Source organism: Haemaphysalis longicornis, unplaced genomic scaffold (genome assembly GCF_048455015.1).
Source record: "Haemaphysalis longicornis isolate Haplotype H1 unplaced genomic scaffold, Haemaphysalis longicornis Haplotype H1 scaffold_4, whole genome shotgun sequence".
NCBI lineage: Eukaryota > Metazoa > Arthropoda > Arachnida > Ixodida > Ixodidae > Haemaphysalis > Haemaphysalis longicornis.
This window is the reverse complement of record NW_027526361.1, coordinates 7,394,739-7,413,794: the sequence shown is the minus strand read 5'-3', so window position 1 is coordinate 7,413,794 and position 19,056 is coordinate 7,394,739. Positions and strand designations below refer to the sequence as shown.

The 19,056-nt window shown below is 48.2% G+C and overlaps 2 protein-coding genes across 3 annotated transcripts in view; both read left to right on the top strand.

Moving 5' to 3' along the window:
- The window catches only part of LOC144178197 (alpha-tocopherol transfer protein-like), a 365,130-nt gene that overhangs the window by 216,780 nt on the left and 129,294 nt on the right, over window positions 1-19,056 (top strand). The gene's annotated exons all lie outside the window — the stretch shown is intronic.
- LOC144178190 (alpha-tocopherol transfer protein-like) lies at window positions 5,005-11,766 on the top strand. Its single transcript, XM_077705830.1, has 4 exons — window positions 5,005-5,255; window positions 6,186-6,379; window positions 8,835-8,945; window positions 11,459-11,766. Exons 2-4 carry the CDS (start codon window positions 6,221-6,223, stop codon window positions 11,729-11,731), a joined length of 543 nt encoding a protein of 180 aa, XP_077561956.1. The 5' UTR covers window positions 5,005-5,255; window positions 6,186-6,220; the 3' UTR covers window positions 11,732-11,766.

Genomic DNA, 19,056 nt, shown 5'->3' with positions numbered 1-19,056 from the left:
GGATTGTAAAATGTTCCTGTTTGCAGTCTCCGGAGTATACGTGTGCTCGGTAGTGTGATAGCGAGGGGTGTGGAGGAGGACATGTTCTTCTTATGTGTATGTAGTAGGAGAGTATTGAGTTGTAAGTGGGGATGATAGGTGCTGCGGACAGCTGGATGAAGGTTCCGTGCCACTCGAGGTTTCCTTTCCAATAGTCGGGAATGCCCCCATATAAAGGTCACTGGCGTCAGCATGTGATGCCTCGTTCCCGACAAGGCCTGAGTGGCCTGGGGCCCATAAAATGGTTATTTCGATGTCATCAGGAAGCTTTTTGAGGATGGGGAGAGCCTTAGGTGGTGCCAATCTGGGTTGATACAGGCAGCAGGCGTGTTGAGATTCTAGGTATGGTTCGTTTCAATGAGTCGCGGTTGCGTATGAGCGATGGTTGGGGAAGAGTGTCCTTTGTTGCTCTGCCTCGCGTTTCAACGTAAGGTCACCGTGGCGCACAACAACGTAGTCCACAAGAAGGCGACGAGGACATGAATAAAAATTAAAGCAGTTCCACTCAACATGAAAGCTGTGGGAAGTGCAGAGCAATTTTTTGCCACAGGGGCTGTGGTGCCCTCCCCCGCTCTTTGCTACCACCCCTCACGCTCTTACCCTCTATGTCTCATTCTTGTCTTGATGAATTGAACAGAAGTTTGTTCAATGCAATGTATCACTCCTCTGTTGATGAATTGAACATAGGTTTATTCAATGCAATTCAATTTTCCCGCCTTCGCAGTGCTCCCACGCCTTCTCATGGGAAGAAATTCTCGCCCTTGATTTAAAAGGGGCGTTTGACAACGTAAATCATCAAACGATCCTGAACAATCTCAATAGCCTCCACTGCGGAGCCAGGACATACAATTACGTCAGGGAATTTCTTACAAACCGCCAAGCAATCCTGAAGGTCGGTGACGCGCAATCACCTCCCATTCAAGTTGGAGGTCGACGCGCGCCACAGGGCGCAGTTCTTTCCCCACTGCTGTTTAACATCGCCCTCATCAGCCTTCCCAAACTATTAGATGCCATCCCTGACCTTCGACATGGCCTGTATGCCGATGATATAACGTTATGGACGGGCGCAGGGTCGGTAGGGGAAATGCAAGATCGTCTTCAGCAGGCTGCTGAAATCGTGCAAGCTTATGCAACCAAGTGTGGTTTATGCAGCTCTCCACAGAAATCTGAGCTTCTCCTTGTCCGGAAACGCCAAAGTAGATAACAACAATTCGCAGGCATCCAAATTACACTTTACGGAGCTACGATCACGCCTTCCCCACACATACATATACTGGGGATGACCTTTCAAGAAGACTGCTCCAACTCTATACTTCTTCGGCACCACACTCAAACAACAGGACAGGTTGTTCACATGCTCCGCCGAATCACCACGAAGACTAAAGGAATGAAGGAAGCAGACACACTACGGCTTGCCCAAGCATTCATCATCTCTCGCATCAATTACGCCATCCCGTATGCGATCCTCTACAAAAGCGACGTAAACAAACTCGGAAAGCATATAAACAAGCACTTGGTCTCCCCATCAGCACGGCAACTGACAAACTTCTCAAACTGGGAGTACACAACACTCTGGACGAGCTCATAGAGGCTCATTTGGTAAACCAGCACCACCGTCTAGCGACCACAAGAACAGGACGCCAACTGCTTGGTCGCCTAAGATATAATACTCCAGAAGAACAAGGCAATTGTTCGATCGACATACCCACAACCGTAAGGCAAAACATATATGTGACTCCCGTTCCACGGAATATGCAACCTCAGTTTCAATAAGGAAGACGTGCGGCGAGAGCACAGGCATTAGGTATAATCCATGGATCCAACCCCAAAACTGTGTACGCAGACGCTGCGGGCTACGCTCGCATGGATACGATGACAGCTGTCATCACCACACGCACTGAGCATGTCGCCAGTGTCACGCTTACTGGAATCAACGCTACCCAAGCAGAAAAAGCAGCCATCGCTCTTGTCATTGCTCACACCTCAGCCGATACAATCATTACTGACTATCAAGCAGCATGCCGAAACTAGCTACGCGGAAGAATATCAAGACCAGCTGCAAGAATCTTTCTCCAGCGACCCCCTCAACGCAAGATCCGTCTGGTTTGGGCCCCTGCCCACTCGTCCCTTCGCGGCAATGTCATGGCCCACACGACAGCCCGAGAATTGGCCTACCGGGCACCGCAAGACGAGTAGCTTCAAGCGACTCATCGCCTAGTAGCATACCAAGGCATCACACAGCACTACAAGCTGAGTAGGCAAGAGTATCCTCCTGCCCACCCGTCACTCACCAAGGAACAGGAGCATAAACTCAGGCTTTTGCAGACAAACACGTTCCCACGCCATCAACCCCACCCTCTACCGTGCCACCTGCTCACACTGCGGTGAGATCTGTACCCTCTACCACATGGTCTGGGCCTGCCAGAAAAACCCAAATGTTCGCCCAATTCCCAACCCTTCTCATGAGCAGAGGGAGAGAGAACTGGCCAGCTCCAGCGGCGAAACTCAGTTCGGCTGGTGGAACGTGCGAAGAAGGCAGCAAGCTCCAACGGCATCCTGAAACGAGGAATCCGACCACGTGATCCCCCCCTTTTTTTTTTTCGCAAAATAAAGTTTACTCTCTCTTTCTCTCTCTCTCTCTCTCCTGGGATAGCTCGCATCCTTTTCTTTATTTTTTGTTTCGTGTTATGCTTGGAACCGCACGAGCAGGAGTTCTGTTCCTTTTTGTGGTTACTTTAATCGCTGCACATGATGCAGCACGGGAACGTCTTGATAGTACACCTCCCCTGGTTGACAACGCGTCGCCCTCCTCCCCCTGCCCTCGCCTTCAACTTAATCACGCACGCCAGGCACGGAAGTGCACCGTCTTTCTTCCGTTACCCGTCCTGGCTACCTGGCTCTGGCTCCCCTAATGCCTCGCTCTGCGAAAGTATTCGTCAGCAAAGCTAGGGCCAACGCAGCTCTCACACCCCACATCACCAGAAAATAGATTTACCCAACGGGTCTCCACCTCCTTACTGTCCCCACTGCCGGATGACCGTATTCGCCACCCTTGACCACCTACCTAATCTGGAGCTGCTCCGCGTTTTCACTGTACCGGCCTATCCTCACCAATGTTATGCCTCCCGATGCCTCACAAGATGATCCTCCATTTGAATATCCAAATTTTATCAGAGCCCTTGGGCTGTTCGGCGTACGGAGTGGTCTGTCAAGATTAGGGTAGACCGGGGCCTACTCCGGTCGTGAAAATCCCATAATGGTAGATCTTAACCTTAGCCATTCCTCAGCGGTCTGAAAGGAAACCCTGTGCGGTCTTCATGGACGCATCTCTTTAACTGGGCTACTCCTCCCTTCCCCTCCTTTCCCTACCCCTACTTTGGCCGCATGGCCTTCCCTCAATCAATAAAGGACTACGTACAACAACAAAAACAATCTCGCACGCGTTGGAGCCTTTCTGCGCCATTCTAAGCGCGTAGTTTTTTCCTCGGCGGCCACTTTTTTTCTCTCACTATCCTAATAACCAACCCAATGGGCATTCCTAACTAAATGGACGCGGGGACTGCCGGTTAATTACATATACTTTCCTTCAAATGTACCTGCAGTTTTCTTGCGCGCTAAATAACGGGGACACTTATGACAAGTGCCAGCGGTTCAGGGAGTTTCGAACGGTTCTGCTTATACAAATTTCTTGTTCCAGTATCCTCTTAACTTTTGGCCGGAAGGCTGAATCGAGGGACAAGCGGGTATCTTTTCAAAATTACGAGTGAAAAAACAGCGCTAAAAAGACAGGAAAAGAAAGGACACAGGACCACGGTGCTGATTTTTAGCGCTGTTTTTTCACTCGTAATTATGAACCAACCAGCCCAAGTGCGTACCTTATCTTTTCAAAGCCTCTGTTTGGGTACGTGAGGCCGCGTGACTCGCTGGCTAGGTAAGCGTGACATCGGACGAGCTACGACGACAAGCCGTGCCTCTAAAGTGCTCCGCACTTAAGAAATGAAGCTCGTTTTTGTTTCACAGCGCTCTCTTTAAATCTCGTCATACTGCACCCACCTTAGAGCAAATTTCGTTTGCACTGTTATGTAAGTTTTGCGACTCTCTTCCTTCACAACATTACAGCACCAACTACCCCCTTTGTAAGCTTTTGTTTTGGTTCAATTTACGTGCATTTGACCTTTTCGTTGCTCATCTTGATCCTCTCCCAAAAGTGCTTCATGCACTACGTCAACTCCTGAGTGAGCGAGTAAGACGTGTACAGGAGCCAAGCAAAAATAAAAAGAAAAAAACGAAAGGTGAGTGGCTTTTTTTGGTGCAGAAAGCAGCGAGCTGTCGTCTTTTTTGTGCATTACGATCTTGTCTTTCCCGACACTTTTACTTCGAATCGTTGCACAGCCGGCTAACCCAGATCTAAGCATTGTTGTTCTGCGTCTGTTTCTTCGATGTTCGGTGTCATGAGCATCAGGATCTCTGAGACTGCAGTTACAAAAATAAAGAGTAGATGGCATAAAAATAAAAAAAAAGCTGCTTGTAGAAATTTTAAGGGCACTAGTAGCTAATGTAGCTCGCTAATCGAAGTACAAATTATGTAGCGGTGAGCCCAGAAGTCATACCAACGCAAGATAAAAGGCCAGCAATACTTCAGTTTTTTTTGGCACAAACGCATGGAATGAGTTATAATTCGCTATTACATCGCTGGCGCCCAAGAACACTTTACTCAAGCACTTTTGTGACTTAATCGAGTCTTTTAAGCCTTTTGACACTTTGCTGAAACTATTTGCGATTGTATTCAAGACATTCAGATGCTGTGTTCGCGGTTTCAGTACGGGGAAAGAAGTCACTGCTGCTTCACTGTCTCGTTTGAAAGTGAATCGTTTCTTGCCTTTCTGTCACGGACTGACAATTTCCGCATGACTTTGAAGAGTGCAATCACGCTTACGTTTGATGCAAGTGTTAACGCACTTGTGTTCTTGTAGGTGAACCTGGGAGTGAAGCCCTGGATGACGACGCCGATCTGCTTCGGTTTCTGCGGTGTCGCAAGTACGACGTGACCGCTTCGCTGGACCTCGCCAAGACACACTGTGCCATTCGGACATCGGCGCCTCACCTTTTCGAGGATCTCACGCAACCCGAGAAGCTGCGCGAACTCACGCAAGATCTCATCACGGTGCTTCCGCGAAAAGACCTGCATGGCGGACCGGTCGTCCTCTTCAAGCCCGGTGCGCACGCCCATATGCCAACCAGGAAAAAAGTCTTTTCTGGGATCGCTCGGATATTTGGTGGCAGAACTGAGATAGAAAGATCGGGGTGACTAGAAGGGTCCTACCAAATAGCTGAAGCAGTACGAGGGCAGCCCAGTTAAGTATAGAAGGCCAAATCAGGGTTGGACATTCGGTCTCTGCTGCCATGCCTTCTGTTTTGGCATTGTTCTCACAGCACATTTCCTATGTATAGTACGACAGTGTCGGCTCGGGGGTGCGTCGTCGCGGCCCGCTGCTGCAGCCGATGGCGCTGACTAAAGAAAACGGCCAGACCAAGGTCGCTCCGCGGTTGCCTTTAGAGAGCTACAGAAAAAAATAATCACTCCGTGCAGGCCAGCGAAGCCTTTGCTCTGGCCAGCGAAGCTTTTTAGCGCACAACAGAATGGTGACACATAATTTTAGAAAAAAAAAGGTACGAACATATTCCTTGTGAGCTACAAGAAATGAAACCCGGCGTAACGATGCAGTCGCCTTAGTGGCTAATTATCACGTAATTGTTTAGCGTAAAATCTTACAAAACAAGCTGATGCGAATTACGGACGTGCCTTTCACTAGAATAAAAAGAGCTCGACTCTTTCGGAGCTCAGCTTTCCATCCTAGAGACTCGCCGACCTCCGCTTGGGTGTCTGGGGTCTCGCCACGGTTCCTTTCTTGCCTTCCTCCGCGAGACGTGATCCAAGTTGCACCTGTAGAAATACGTAAGCGGACAAAACTCAGAATTCTGCCCCAGCCTAATCGACCACTTTTTTCAGGATGGGCGATCGCCATTCATTAAGTTGTTTCATGGTAGGTCAGCGTTGGTCACTGGTCATCGATCGGTCATTGCTCTTAACATGGGCTATCTCGTAGTGTGAGCTTTGTGGAAAGTAATGTTGCATGCGGCCGCAGGGAAATGGCAGCCGTCCAAGGTGAGCTACACGCAGATGGCACAGGCACAAGTCCTGTGCTTGGAGCGCGCGTCCAGGGATCCTGCAGCGCAGACCTCCGGCGTTTCATTCGTGAGTGACTTCGAGGGCTGGTCCTACAGCAACATGCGGATTGTCGAGCGTGGCATCACCAGGGACTACTTCCGTTACGTGCAGGTAACTGTCTTAAGCCCGTACTACATGGAGCGATTTCGCCTGCGAATTCGCTGATGCGGCGCCGCTCGTGCGGCAAAACCACCTTTTTTCGTTGCTGCGGCAAAGTGCCAAACATTTGAAACGGTCGAGCAAACGCCGCTCGTGCGGCGTGTGCGGCGTAGAGGGGCCGGACCTGCGGCCAATAGGAGCACAGCTCGGCACCACTTGCACACTTGGAAACCAGATGGCGTTGCTTGTATTAGCGCGACAAAAGCGCGGGCACACCAACACGTTTGTCTTCTCTGCTGTGTGTGCGTATATTGATAAAGAATTGGCGATTCTTATATACAACCGCAAATAAACTTATATTTACCGCAAACCAGGCAGAAACAACTTGCCAAGAAAGTAAAATAAAACCACCATTGTTAAAATCACAACAACCTTTGCTGGTGGCAAACTTAATTCAGTCTGCAAACAAGGCACATCTGAAATGCGAAAATCGCGGCGTTCGCAGGCCCTATGTAGACGACAATTCCAGGCATTGCGAACTTCGCAAGTGCGAATGTTCGTTCCAGCGGATTCGCAGGCGAAATTCGCTCCATGTACAACGCGCTTTAGGTCTTTTTTTTTCAGGGACGATGTTTCTTGAGCGACCTAAACGGGAAAAGTTTGGTCTGCCCGTCTGTATGCTCAACCACCCCTTCCCCTGCCCAAATGAGTTGAAGGAATGCTTGAACACGCAGTATGTATGAGTAAGACCGTTCCAAATTATTACAACTGCTGCTATATGGCTCATAGATGTCAATATTACTTATCACAAAGAAAATCTCGGGTATAATTGCGGCAAAATGTAAGTGCATAACCACAAATATCAGCGCTGTTTTAATTAAGAAATCACGTTAGATTGGTTTTTATGAAAATATAAAGGACAACGCGCTAAAAAATGGCGTGGAAGAGAGGCCAGATAAAATAAACACTAAAATAAAACATGAAGGTGGTGGGGTAAACTGCGCCAACGAAGACGCTACTCAGAGAGGTGCACACAAAGACAGGCGCAGCCTTCGAGACTGCGCCTGTCTTTGTGTGCATCTCTCTGTGTAGCGTCTTCCTTTTCTGAGAAAATGCACCAACTCACCCATCAACAAGTCCTTATGAAGGTGGTGGTGGTGGAAACACGCATTTATTTTATGTACAAGCGGTATAGCGAGTTTATTATTTTACGGTATAGCGAATTTTTGTGTCTGGGGGAGAGGGATTAGGTAATAGGAGTTGGGGGAACAAATCTGATACATCCAATGGGGTACGAAGCTAAAGGAAAGGGTGGATCCCCGATGTCTCGAGAAAGTTTGGCAGAGCGGTAAGCAGACGCGGTTCTTCCCTCTGATTGAAAAGACTTGGATAAAGCCAGTCATTAAGGCTGGGTGGGCTTGTCAATCCTACGTTTTTGAAGGCTTGTTGTCGACAGTCGGCAAAGCGAGGGTAGTCCCACAGAATGTGCGCAGTGTCGTTCTTGGCCGAGCAACGTGAACACTTGGTATCACACGAGGTCGCGGGTTCGATTCCCGGCCGCGGCGGCCGCTTTTCTGATGGAGGCGAAAAGCAAAAACGTCCGTGTGTACGAGATTTCGGCGCACGTTAGAGATCCCCACGTGGTCAAAATTAATCCGGAGCCCTCCACTACGGCTCGCCTCATCGTCTGCGTTGCGTCGGTGCGTTAAACACAATCAATCAATCATCAATCACTTGGGATCACCTAGACTGCCGTATCTTGTAGCGCGAAAATGTGGTATCCTTGCCGACCCATTTCTAATCCTGTTAATGATAGTGCGCCATTTACTGGGCCAATCTTTAGGAATGTCTGGACGCTTCACACCTCGAGCCACTCGTAGCTGCGACTTCCTTTCGACCTTGCGGCGGGTGTAGGATTCCGAGCTCGAAGTAGGTGAAGGTTCAACCGCTGTGCTCTCAAAGTTCTCATCCGACTGCTCGTCCTAAGGTCCAGATGATGACGCCATGACCGACGGAAGCTCAGGAGTATGTCCATGCTCAGACGGGGAGGGGTGAGCCCGGGGGATGCAGCTTTGCCAAGTTTATGAGTCCCTTAAGTGCGTGAGCCTTGCCATTGCCTGAGATTCCCGCGTGAGCCGGTATCCAGAAAAAAGGTCACAAGACGTCCGCGAGTCCGCAGCGTGCTGACTCGTTGCCGGATATTCAAGATGACCTCGCAGGTTTCATCTGGTGGTTTTAGACGCCGTATGGACGTTGATCGCGTCTGTAAGAATCACCGGTTCTTTGAAACGTTCTTGCGTTTATAAGCATTGAACAGCTCGCTGAATGCTTAACCCATGCCGAGGAAAAAAAAAAAAAAAAGAATCGCATTAGATTGACCGCTGGAATTCGCAATGATCATTTGGAGGCATGAAACAATAATAATTTCTTGCATCGCTAGCACCGCTTGCGTTTCTTGTTTTTGCAGAATTGCCTTCTCGCTCTGGTGAAGAAAACCCATATAATCCGGCAGCCGACAAGCTTCAATATATTGTACGCATTCACGAGACCATTCATGAGTGACGAGATGGTCAGAACGGTAAGTGGTATGCTGCGGTCTTAAAAAAAAAACATAAATAAAAAAAATGAATAAAGGCGAACGTCTTGTCCACCTAAACCGAACGGAGTTATCTATTTATACGGTAAAGCAAGTGTCAGTATTACAGCGTAAGCTGTATTTATTGCATTGCACAAAGCCAACCTGGTATCCACCGAAACGATACCATAAGCCTTTCGCGAAAAAAATTCCCCGCATTTCCCCGAGGGGAAGAATGTGAAAGTGCGAATGCACGAGTTGAATTTGCGCGGTTCGGTAATGTTCGCGAAAGAGAGATCACACACACACACACACAACTACAAAGAAATAAAGATGCATTTGTTCACAGACACCTATTTGTGTTGTCGTTGTACTTGATTGCTAGAGCGGATCTCAGCTTTGAAATTTCGTGTCAGTACTCCTTTAAGCGGGTGCATTAGCCCTTCTCACGCCCGATTCCTGGCCAATACCCCACGTGGGTATGTGCCATGTCAGCGGCCAGGCAGCGCGCGCCCATCTCCCCCCGTTGCCAAGGAAGACGAGGAGATTCCTGGCCAAACCCCCACGTGGGTATGTGCCATGTCAGCGGCCAGGCTGCGCGCGCCCATCTCCACGTGCGCGGACATCGCCGGTGGACGCAGGTTCAGGGTCGCTTAAGAAGTGCATTAGCACTTAAAATTAAAATAGCCGCGGTTGAGGCACAGCGTGCTCGATCAGGTGCGTCTGCTGTGTGGATAATGTGATCGCAAATGTGATGTATGTAGAGTCGTTGGCTGTGTGTATATGCGAGAGAGAGAGAATAAACATTTATTGATGAGCGCAAGTGCGATGGCAGGGCACTTACTCTGTTCATTGACACAACCTCGTGCGGTCGTCTAAAATGTTTGGCGTACCCGATGTACTTCATTTCTTCGAGACTATAGCCAGCACCGTAGGACGTGCGTGGTACTGCCGGGGATAAAAAAAATCACGCCATATCCGCGGAATGAATGATGATAAGTGGGGCGAAGCTCGAGAGGGGGAGATCATCGGTAACCGTAACTCTCCCGTGAAAGTTCGCCCATTACATCATTAAGAAAGACGTAAGACTGTGCGTGCATTGTACAAATCAACTTTTATTTTCGGAGTCAATGCTCCCAGACCCAGACCTGGTGAAAGACCCCGCGCCATCGAGGACTACCCCGCACCTCCACCACAATTTGTCACGTAGGATGGGACACAACGGTAAAGAAAGAACTTTTATTTAGGGCGAACTTGTGCCCGAACAAGACGAGAGGAAACGAGCAAAGGTCCTTGCGTCTCGTTCGATCTCCGAGAACGACTGCCTGCGTTCGTGGCGTGATCTCTTGCGTGATCTCCCCCTCGCAGTGCACGTGCGCTCGCGCCTCCGTTGGCGAACACAGACAAGCTCGCGCTCCCGTTGCCGAGTTTGCGCTGCCGGTTGCAGCCGGTTCTTGCGCGTGCAACGCGGCCCACTGCGACATCTCCGAAAGCATGCGGCGGTCACGTACCACGAGACACAAGGGATGGACAGACCCATGACTTAAGGAGCTTCGCCCCTAAAACGACCGTGCGAGTACAATGAATCCAATTGAGCCTGTTTGTTCGCGAACTTGGCCTCAAAGAACAAGGCAAACGAATCGTGGAGTGTGAACCAATACCCCTTCTCGCCCTTCCTTGGGGGATGGGAACTTTTGAATGATTGTTCTTCATATGCGGTTTTCGCTACTGACCTTTATCGCGTGCAGCAAACAACGATCGAAAAACACTGCTAGCCGAGATCGTTCGTAAAAGATATGCGCTGAGGTGGCGCAGCGCCATATTGAGGCTTCGCTTCGGGTTGGATTCGCGGCGCAGGATTTATGATTAAAGCAAAAAACAAAAATGTCTGCACGTTTGATGGTTCCGCGTATACGTCAAAGATCCCTAAGCGGTCGAAACTATTTCGAAGCACTTCGGTGCTCCTCATAGCCTGTAAAGTAAACCTTCGATTCGCGAAAGCTCAACTCGTATTTTCGGTTGGTATTAGTTTGCGTTGCTGTTTAGCGTAAAACAGACAAGCACAAGAAACAATACAACGCTGTTTGCATATTGACATTACTTAGTGGTAGCTTGACATGAACGCACGCGATACAGCCGAATGCTCACTCAGTAGGTCGCCTCAGATCTCCCCCTCCCTCTCCCCCTTCACTCACTCACTCACTCACTCACTCACTCACTCACTCACTCACTCACTCACTCACTCACTCACTCACTCACTCACTCACTCACGCACACACTCACTCACTCACGCACACACAGACACACACACGCACACACTCACATGCACACACACAGACACACACACGCACGCGCACGCACACACGCACACGCACACACTCACGCGCACGCGCACACGGACAAACACACGCACAATCACAAAATCACAAAAGAAAAGGTGTCGCACAGTTTCCTGGTTGTTCGTCGCACAATTACCTGATATGTTTGAAACTTCCCCCTTGCATGCTTTGTTCCAGTTGTGCTTTCACGGGAGGAATCTGCAGCTGTTTCACGAAGACGTTCCTCCGGGAACGCTTCCGCGGGAATATGAAGGCACGGCACCCAGCACGGACTGGCACGTGTTTTGGAAGAACGTTTCTCAAGAGCGCGCAGTGCTTGGCTATGCAGTCGTCAGAGAGAGAGAGAGAGACATTACAGGAAGAAACGGAGATGTCTGCCGGCAAACATCGACGTGCTGTTCCGGAGGGGAGGAGATAAAGTGCCCCCAAAATAGCAACGCAGATAGATAGATAGACATATATATATATATATATATATATATATATATATATATATATATATATATATATATATATATATATATATATATATATATATATATATATATATATATATATATATATATATATATATATATATATATATATATATATATATATATATATATAGCGAATCAGAAAATGGGAAATGAGGGGCTCCGTGAAATAAGACAGAAAATAAGGGTTGGCAGTCAAGAAAACCTCGGAAAGCAAAGGGGAGGTTGTGGTGGGTCATAGAAAGAGATGATGAATTTTTTGAGTCGAAAAGAAAGTGGTGAAAAAATGCCCGCCGGGTGGGATCCGAACCCACGACCTCCAGAATACCGGAATACCAGAATACCGCTCTCTCTTTCTATATATATATATATATATATATATATATATATATATAGAGAGAGAGAGAGAGAGAGAGGAAAAGAAATACATCAAAATGAAAATAGCACACTATTTGTGAACATGGCGTATTGGGTTGATACTTTTTAACGCAGAGCGGGGTGTATGCCTGCTGCCAGCGAAAAGGTTCGGCCATTACACTCTGTGAAAGGGGATAGGGGACCACAAGATAACGAAATACAAACACAAAGCCTGTATATGTGTGTGTGTTCATTTTCGTACTCGATCATACCACTCCGTGACAGTAAGTACAATTGTCTTATGATCACTGCCATACTCACTGATTGGCACCGTCGACACTGTTTCGAAGCCCTGCCCAAGACAAAGGCTATGCATGCACGTACGTTGCGCCGTGGCCGTTTGCGGCGGGTCACTCTAGCAGAGCAACGCTGGCTCTCAACAGAAACTGCGTGGCGCACCGTACGGTCGGTCCCCCGATGTGGATGTCAACCACGATAGGCGCAGTATCGTCATGGGCGAGGCACTTGAGGTTCGTGCACAGAAACATCTCCGCGTGACCAGATGGGGCACAAGCTATATGCGCACGGTCCATGGGGGTGCAACAGCGCGAACAGACGGGGCGCAGGAAAGGAAACAACAATACGAGCGCTGTACGCGGAGGTGCCTCCTTTCATGCGGACGCAACACACGTCACCACACGAAGAACCATCATCGCCATCATCCACAAACTCCCCCGAACACGGCTGCACACGCTCGCTGGTTGTCGCACGGAACTCCACTCGGCGGTCACACATGTATCTCTTGATCTGACACAATGCGCCTGAGCAGGATTGTGGCACAGTAGGTTATAAATACCGCAGACAGTACGGCAGTTAGCTCGCAGTAGGCTAGCTCTCGTTACACCGCTGTGAACGCGCCGGGATAGCGCCGTAGTAATGGACGAGACTCCAAATCTGGAAAGCGGGTTCAATACCTACACGAACGTGTTTTTCAAGATAAGCTTGTATTGGCTAACTTGCGCCTTCGGCGTACGCCGAAACGCTTTGCGGCATAGCCAACTTTATCCGTGTGCTCTTCGGCGCCGCTCTTGCTCGTCGTCCGTAGCTGTCGCGGGCGAATATAGGTGGCGCGACGGGGTACCCAAAATGGAGGACGGGACGATGATCGGGACGTCGCGTAAGCGCGCGCGCCTGGAGGAAAAAGCCGATCCGGGCGTGTCCCTTCAGACCATCTTTTCCCTTGCCGATAAGACTCGAAGGTGGTTTGTCGAATGCGAAGTGCGAAGCAGTTTATAACGCCAGTCACACAGTGTTTTGCGGCATCAGGGAGGCCACCGATGACATGCTGTGCATCGAGGGATTGTGCCTGCAAACGAATGACGTCACCAGCCAACCGCACTGACTGTGCAGTTGGCTGTGCAGGTTCTATAAAGAATGCTACACTTGCATCCATGCTCGTAAAATTGTTCAAGCACAATTTACGAATATTTATTGGGCGTCAAGCAGAGTTCGGTAGACGCAACCGAGCACAGCGTTTTGTTATTGCCACTCGCGCAATTGTGTCGGGTTAAGTGCGAATAATGCGAGTAAGTTATACTTTTGTGGGCTGTTTTTACAAGGAAAGACACAACAGCGTTTATGCAGGTCACAGGTAATAATAAAAATACCGAAACAACATATCAAACGCTGACGCCTCTACGGCAGGGCCTGTTACAACAGCTGTGCTGTGCTTTCAGCGCGCTGTCGGAAATGACGATGCCGCAGTAACAAGTTTATTTATTTTTTACAAATACCTACATCGCCCATTTCTGTTGGGGGTTTGAGAAAGAAAAAAAAGCAGCAAGTTCAAAATAGTAATCACACATAATGCCAAAAAGATAACGAAGCACAAACAACCCAACAGAGCACAAAATGCATCTGGAATGCAGCTTTTATTAAAAAAAACCAGAACATTAATAAACGAACAATGACTCTCTCCTGTTGGTTCTTGGCTTCAATTTCTTCTCGTTCGTGCGCATAGGAATGTTATGAAGCGGCACGGCGCCTTTCTTCAACCGCGGTTTCAGTGGCTGCAGACCATCTATTAATAAACGACACACTCAACTTGCACGTTATACACACCATAAATAACGAGAGAGCGAACTAAACTTACGGATATTGCTCCAGAAGAAGTCAGCCTTCGTGAAGTGGCTACTGCAAACCCCATTGTGTTGCTGACACCTTTTCCAACGCGGAGCATAGTTATCCAAACCTTTCGGGCTTTTTATATCTAGGAAAGGTATGAACGCTGGCTTTTCGCGGCACTGAGTGATTTCTATATATACTGTTGTACGCAGCACATTCGATTCCTTTTTGGTTTTGCGTTCTCAATCCCCATGTTTCCGAACGCTCCGGCTGCCTTCGCCCGGAACGCCAATCATCTATAAACAGCTTCGGAAAAAAGGCGCGCGGCGGCGCCACCGTTGCTGGAAAGTGCAATGGCAGCCATCAGCGTCGTCGCTGGCTCTCGTCGGACACCTTCTAACGCGGCATGGGTCAGCCGCACGCGGTTCGCTCCGCGGAAGAGCGAGCACGTCAGAATAATGATGTACGATAACTTGAACCAAACGTTTGCGTTCGGGTAAAGCTCAGCAAAATGAAAAGGTTTTATTTTGGTCGACTGATCGCTTTGCGTTTCCATTTTGGTCATCGCGTTTCGTTTTGACAGAAGTGTTTTCGTTTCGCGGCAACTGCGTTTTCATTGTAGTCGTTTTCGTTTCTCTGAGGTCAAGCTTCGCCTGCACCCTTGTTTCAGGAGTGAAGGGGTCCGTGAATTCTTTTTAGGGAGCAGCCCTTTGGCGCCCGTTCGTGGGCTAAGGCAATCATCTAGTAACGCTGGGCTAAGGCGCGTCGCCGTCGCTCGATGACAAATTCGATGAGTGAAAGAAAGCAGAGGAGGGAACTGTCGATGAATTAAAAGGGGAGGGCTGTTCGCCGTGGCGGCGTGAGACGCTCCTCCGATAGTGTGGCAAAGGTGGTTGGGGGGGGTGCAGTATGCTGTGCCTGCACGAGACGCTCGTCTGCGCGACGCTTGGCGAGCACGTGAAGGGGCGTGCGCGTGACGACGATGTGCGCTCGCTTCACGTAGTCCGCGGTCCCTTCCTGAGCTGCACTTCGCGCCGCCGACGCAGAGGCGGCTCACCATAGCTGGCGTCTATAGAACCCACGAGTGAGTGCTGCCTAAACGCACTGCAGCAATCAGGAGCAGAGGTCGCCGGAATCACTCATGAGTCCACTCACTCAGACTCATTTGAACTCAAACTCACATGTGAGTTTTAGTTTGAGTGAGCGCGAGGCTAGTGTGGCATGGTGAATTTGAGCTTGAGTGAGTTTGGGCCCGAACGAGTGAGTTCTGAGTCCATTTTGGTTTTTGAGTACATTTTGAGTTAAAAAGTACATTTTGAGTTTTGAGTACATTTTGAGTTTTAAGTCCATTTTTAGTTTTCAGTCAATTTTGAGTTTGAGTACATTTTGAGTTTGAGTACATTTTGAGTACTGAGTACATTTTGAGTACTGAGTACATTTTGAGTTTGAGTACATTTTGAGTTTGAGTACATTTTGAGTACTGAGTACATTTTTAGTTTGAGTACATTTTGAGTACTGAGTACATTTTGAGTTTGAGTACATTTTGAGTACTGAGTACATTTTTAGTTTGAGTACATTTTGAGTACTGAGTACATTTTGAGTTTGAGTACAATTTCAGTACTGAGTACATTTTGACTTTGAGTACATTTTGAGTTCTGAGTACATATGAGTAGAGGCAGCTATGGTTGGCGGTTAAGTTTCATGTGTCGCTTTGGGCTCGCAATGGGTGATCGGTAAAAAGCGCAAAGGCTCATGGGTGCATTGTTTTCTCCCGCGAAGAGCCGCCACTTCCGGTTCGGGAGCTCTCCTGGCCTGCCGTACGCCATCGGCTTTCACGCGCGTGTGAGCTTGTTGTTTATTTGTTTCCACCGGGAAAAAAAAAACGCTCATTCATCGGGAATTTCATAAATAACAACTATTGACTCTACTAGGGGTTTATCTGACAGGTAAGCACCCCGTGACAAATAAACAACACGCACACACGCGCCTGACAGCCACCGGCGCACGCAGGCGTACGGGAAGGCAGGAGAGATCTCGAAACGGAAGTGGCGGTAGCAGACGACGTACCCATGAGCCTTTGCGCTTTTTACCGGTCACCTATTCAGGTTAGCTGCGGGTACGGCAGCATTTGCGATGCGCATGATCGGTTGGTGGGGAGGTGCGGGGGGTGGGGTCTGATTTAGCGGCTGGGTGTGTGAATAATAATCGACTGGTGAGGTCATAAAAAACGGTTATCGCACCTTTTCCTCTTGATTGATCCTAAGGTGGGAGAGGGTGGTGGGAAGCACGTGGCGGCTCTTTCTTGCTGGTTGTTCGCCTGCTTCTGTTAACGGTTTGATTTGCTGGTGTCAAAAAGGAAGAGGTGAGCGCAGGGGGGAAGGGGTGGCGGCTGTCCCCTGTTCTGTTTCAAATGAGTTGTCAACTGACTGACTGGGCGACGCCCATTTAGATAGGATAATTACGCATTATGAGATGTATTGCATAAAAATTCAAACAGATGTCGCTAACGCGTGTAAGGTATTAAGTTAAAGGTCCGGATTAACGGAATCCCGCGAGGTAAATTAAAAAAAATACTTCCTGTGTATAGTCATCAGACAGGCATAATAAGTCAGATTGGGTTAATATTCAAAATGATGCCACGAGAACTTGTGGGGAATCATATTCAAGGTCTAGATGAGGGCAATCACGTTGGACAAAAATGCGTTATGGTTATATTGTGACCTAGTCATGGCTAGTCATAGATAGGTTAAATTAAAATTCATAGCGCTAGGGCGTGTGGCGTATGAAATTAAAGGTCTCTATGAGGGGAATCCCGTGGGACAAATTCAGAAATGCTTCCTGATTATTATCATATAACATAGTCATAATGGGTTAAAATTCAAAATAATGCCACTAGGGTGTGCGGGGCATCATATTGAAGGTTGCGATGAGCGAAATCACATGGGACAAAAATGCGGTATGGCTATACCATGAGATAGTCATGGTTAGCCACTGTTTGGGTTGACATTCAAATTGATGCCACTAGGATGTGTTGGGTATCAAATTAATGGTCGCGATGAGGGGAATCACGTAGGACAAATAGAAAAATTCTTCCTGGTTATAGTCATGAGATAGTCATGGTGAGTAGTCTTATATTGGGTTAAAATTCGTAGTGACCCCGCTAGGGCGTGTAGGGTATCAAATTTACGGCCTTGACGAGGGGAATCACGTGGTACAAATAAAAAAAGGCTTCGTGGTTCTCAATACCCCATACCTCGCGGCGGCATCACTTTGATTTTTAACCCAACCGAAGACTCACCATGACATTTTCAGTATGAGTACATTTTGAGTTTGAGTACATTTTGAGTTGTGAGTACAGTTTGAGTTTGATTCCATTTCGAGTTCTGAGTGCATTTTGAGTTTGAGTACATTTTGAGTTTGAATACATTTTGAATTTGAGTACATTTTGAGTTCTGAGTACATTTTGAGTGAGTACATTTTGACTTTTGAGTACATTTTGAGTTCTCAGTACATTTTGAGTTTTGAGACCGAGTGAGTTCTGAGTTTTGCGCTCACTGTGAGTTTTAGTTTGAATGAGCGCAGATGTGCTGCTAAGCAATGAGTCTGAGTTTGAGTGAGTGGTGATTAGGGAAAAAATTGTGAGTGAGTTTGACTGAGCCGCGCCAACTCTGCCGAGCTATGAGATTCAGGAGTGAGTGCCGAATTGCGAGTGAGGCAACCGGTCGTGCGCTTCGTCAGCCGCTGCAGCTAAACGAGCTGTCAGAGCGGAGGCCCAGCACCGCCGACACCAGAACCCCGAGTGAGTGCTGAACAATGAGCGAGGCAACCGGTGCATGAGCTTCGTCAGCCACTGCAAATACAAGTTTTCTGTAACTATACAAACATGTCTGTCTGAAATTCTTTGCCTTAACATATATTGCACAGTCAAAATAGCTAAACAGCTTCGCCCAAATATGGCATTAAGGAGTATCGTAATTGCCAGCCACTTCTTTTTTGTAATTAATATCTTTTTGGGTGCTAGGATTTTTTCAGTAAAGACAAAAAATCTGTGGCAAGTAACAAGTGAACAAGTTGTAACAAGTGAAGCGCACAGTCCATCGTCGGCGAATCGAAAGCCGCGGAGTAGGACTGCAGGCATTTTCGTTTCGTTGAGAGTGCTTTCTTGATAGCGATGATGTCCTCCGTTCCATAAACAAGTCTGATCGAGAACGCTGCCCACCAGTCAGAAAGTCTATGGGAGTGGCGTTAAACTTTTTTCGTATCAAAAGAGATAGCCGCGTGGCCTGACGCCAAATGAAACAGACGGATGGACGTCCCGCTTACGCACGGGATAAGATAACACTGCGGGGCCAGCCACTGACAAAACAATTAAAAATTTTTTGGGCCATATCCACTAACGCGAAACCTGGGGAGGGGCGAAACATGGAGTGCATATGTGTATTCTTGGTGCCTTGGCGTTTTTCCTTTCGGAGATGAAAACGTTGCGGGGTAGAGGCATACAGCTTTGTTGTAAAAGTCTCGTGTCTTGGAAGCACGAAGCGTTCTAGCACGAGGCGTTGGAAAACGAGTGTTCCGGTGTTTTAGTACCGCGGCTACATGATGCTACGACGACATGAGGTGACGACAGCTCAAGCCCCTAAAAGCTTTGTTCTCCCCAACCCTAATAGGAACACTGAGGTGAAACAGCCCATATAAACCAGGACAATGAAGAAGACAACAACACGAGCGCTGAAGAAGGTGACGACACGTGTCTTCTTTTTTTTTTGTCCTGGTTTATTTCGCGCCACAATGAATCTGTACCAACTGCCCCAGTTCTTG

Coding starts and splice junctions, on each gene's coding strand:
- LOC144178190 (XM_077705830.1), top strand. CDS start 6,221: ATGGCACAGGCACAAGTCCTGTGCTTGGAGCGCGCGTCCAGGGATCCT. Junction 6,380..8,834: donor ACTACTTCCGTTACGTGCAG/GTAACTGTCTTA, acceptor TTGTTTTTGCAG/AATTGCCTTCTCGCTCTGGT. Junction 8,946..11,458: donor GTGACGAGATGGTCAGAACG/GTAAGTGGTATG, acceptor GCTTTGTTCCAG/TTGTGCTTTCACGGGAGGAA.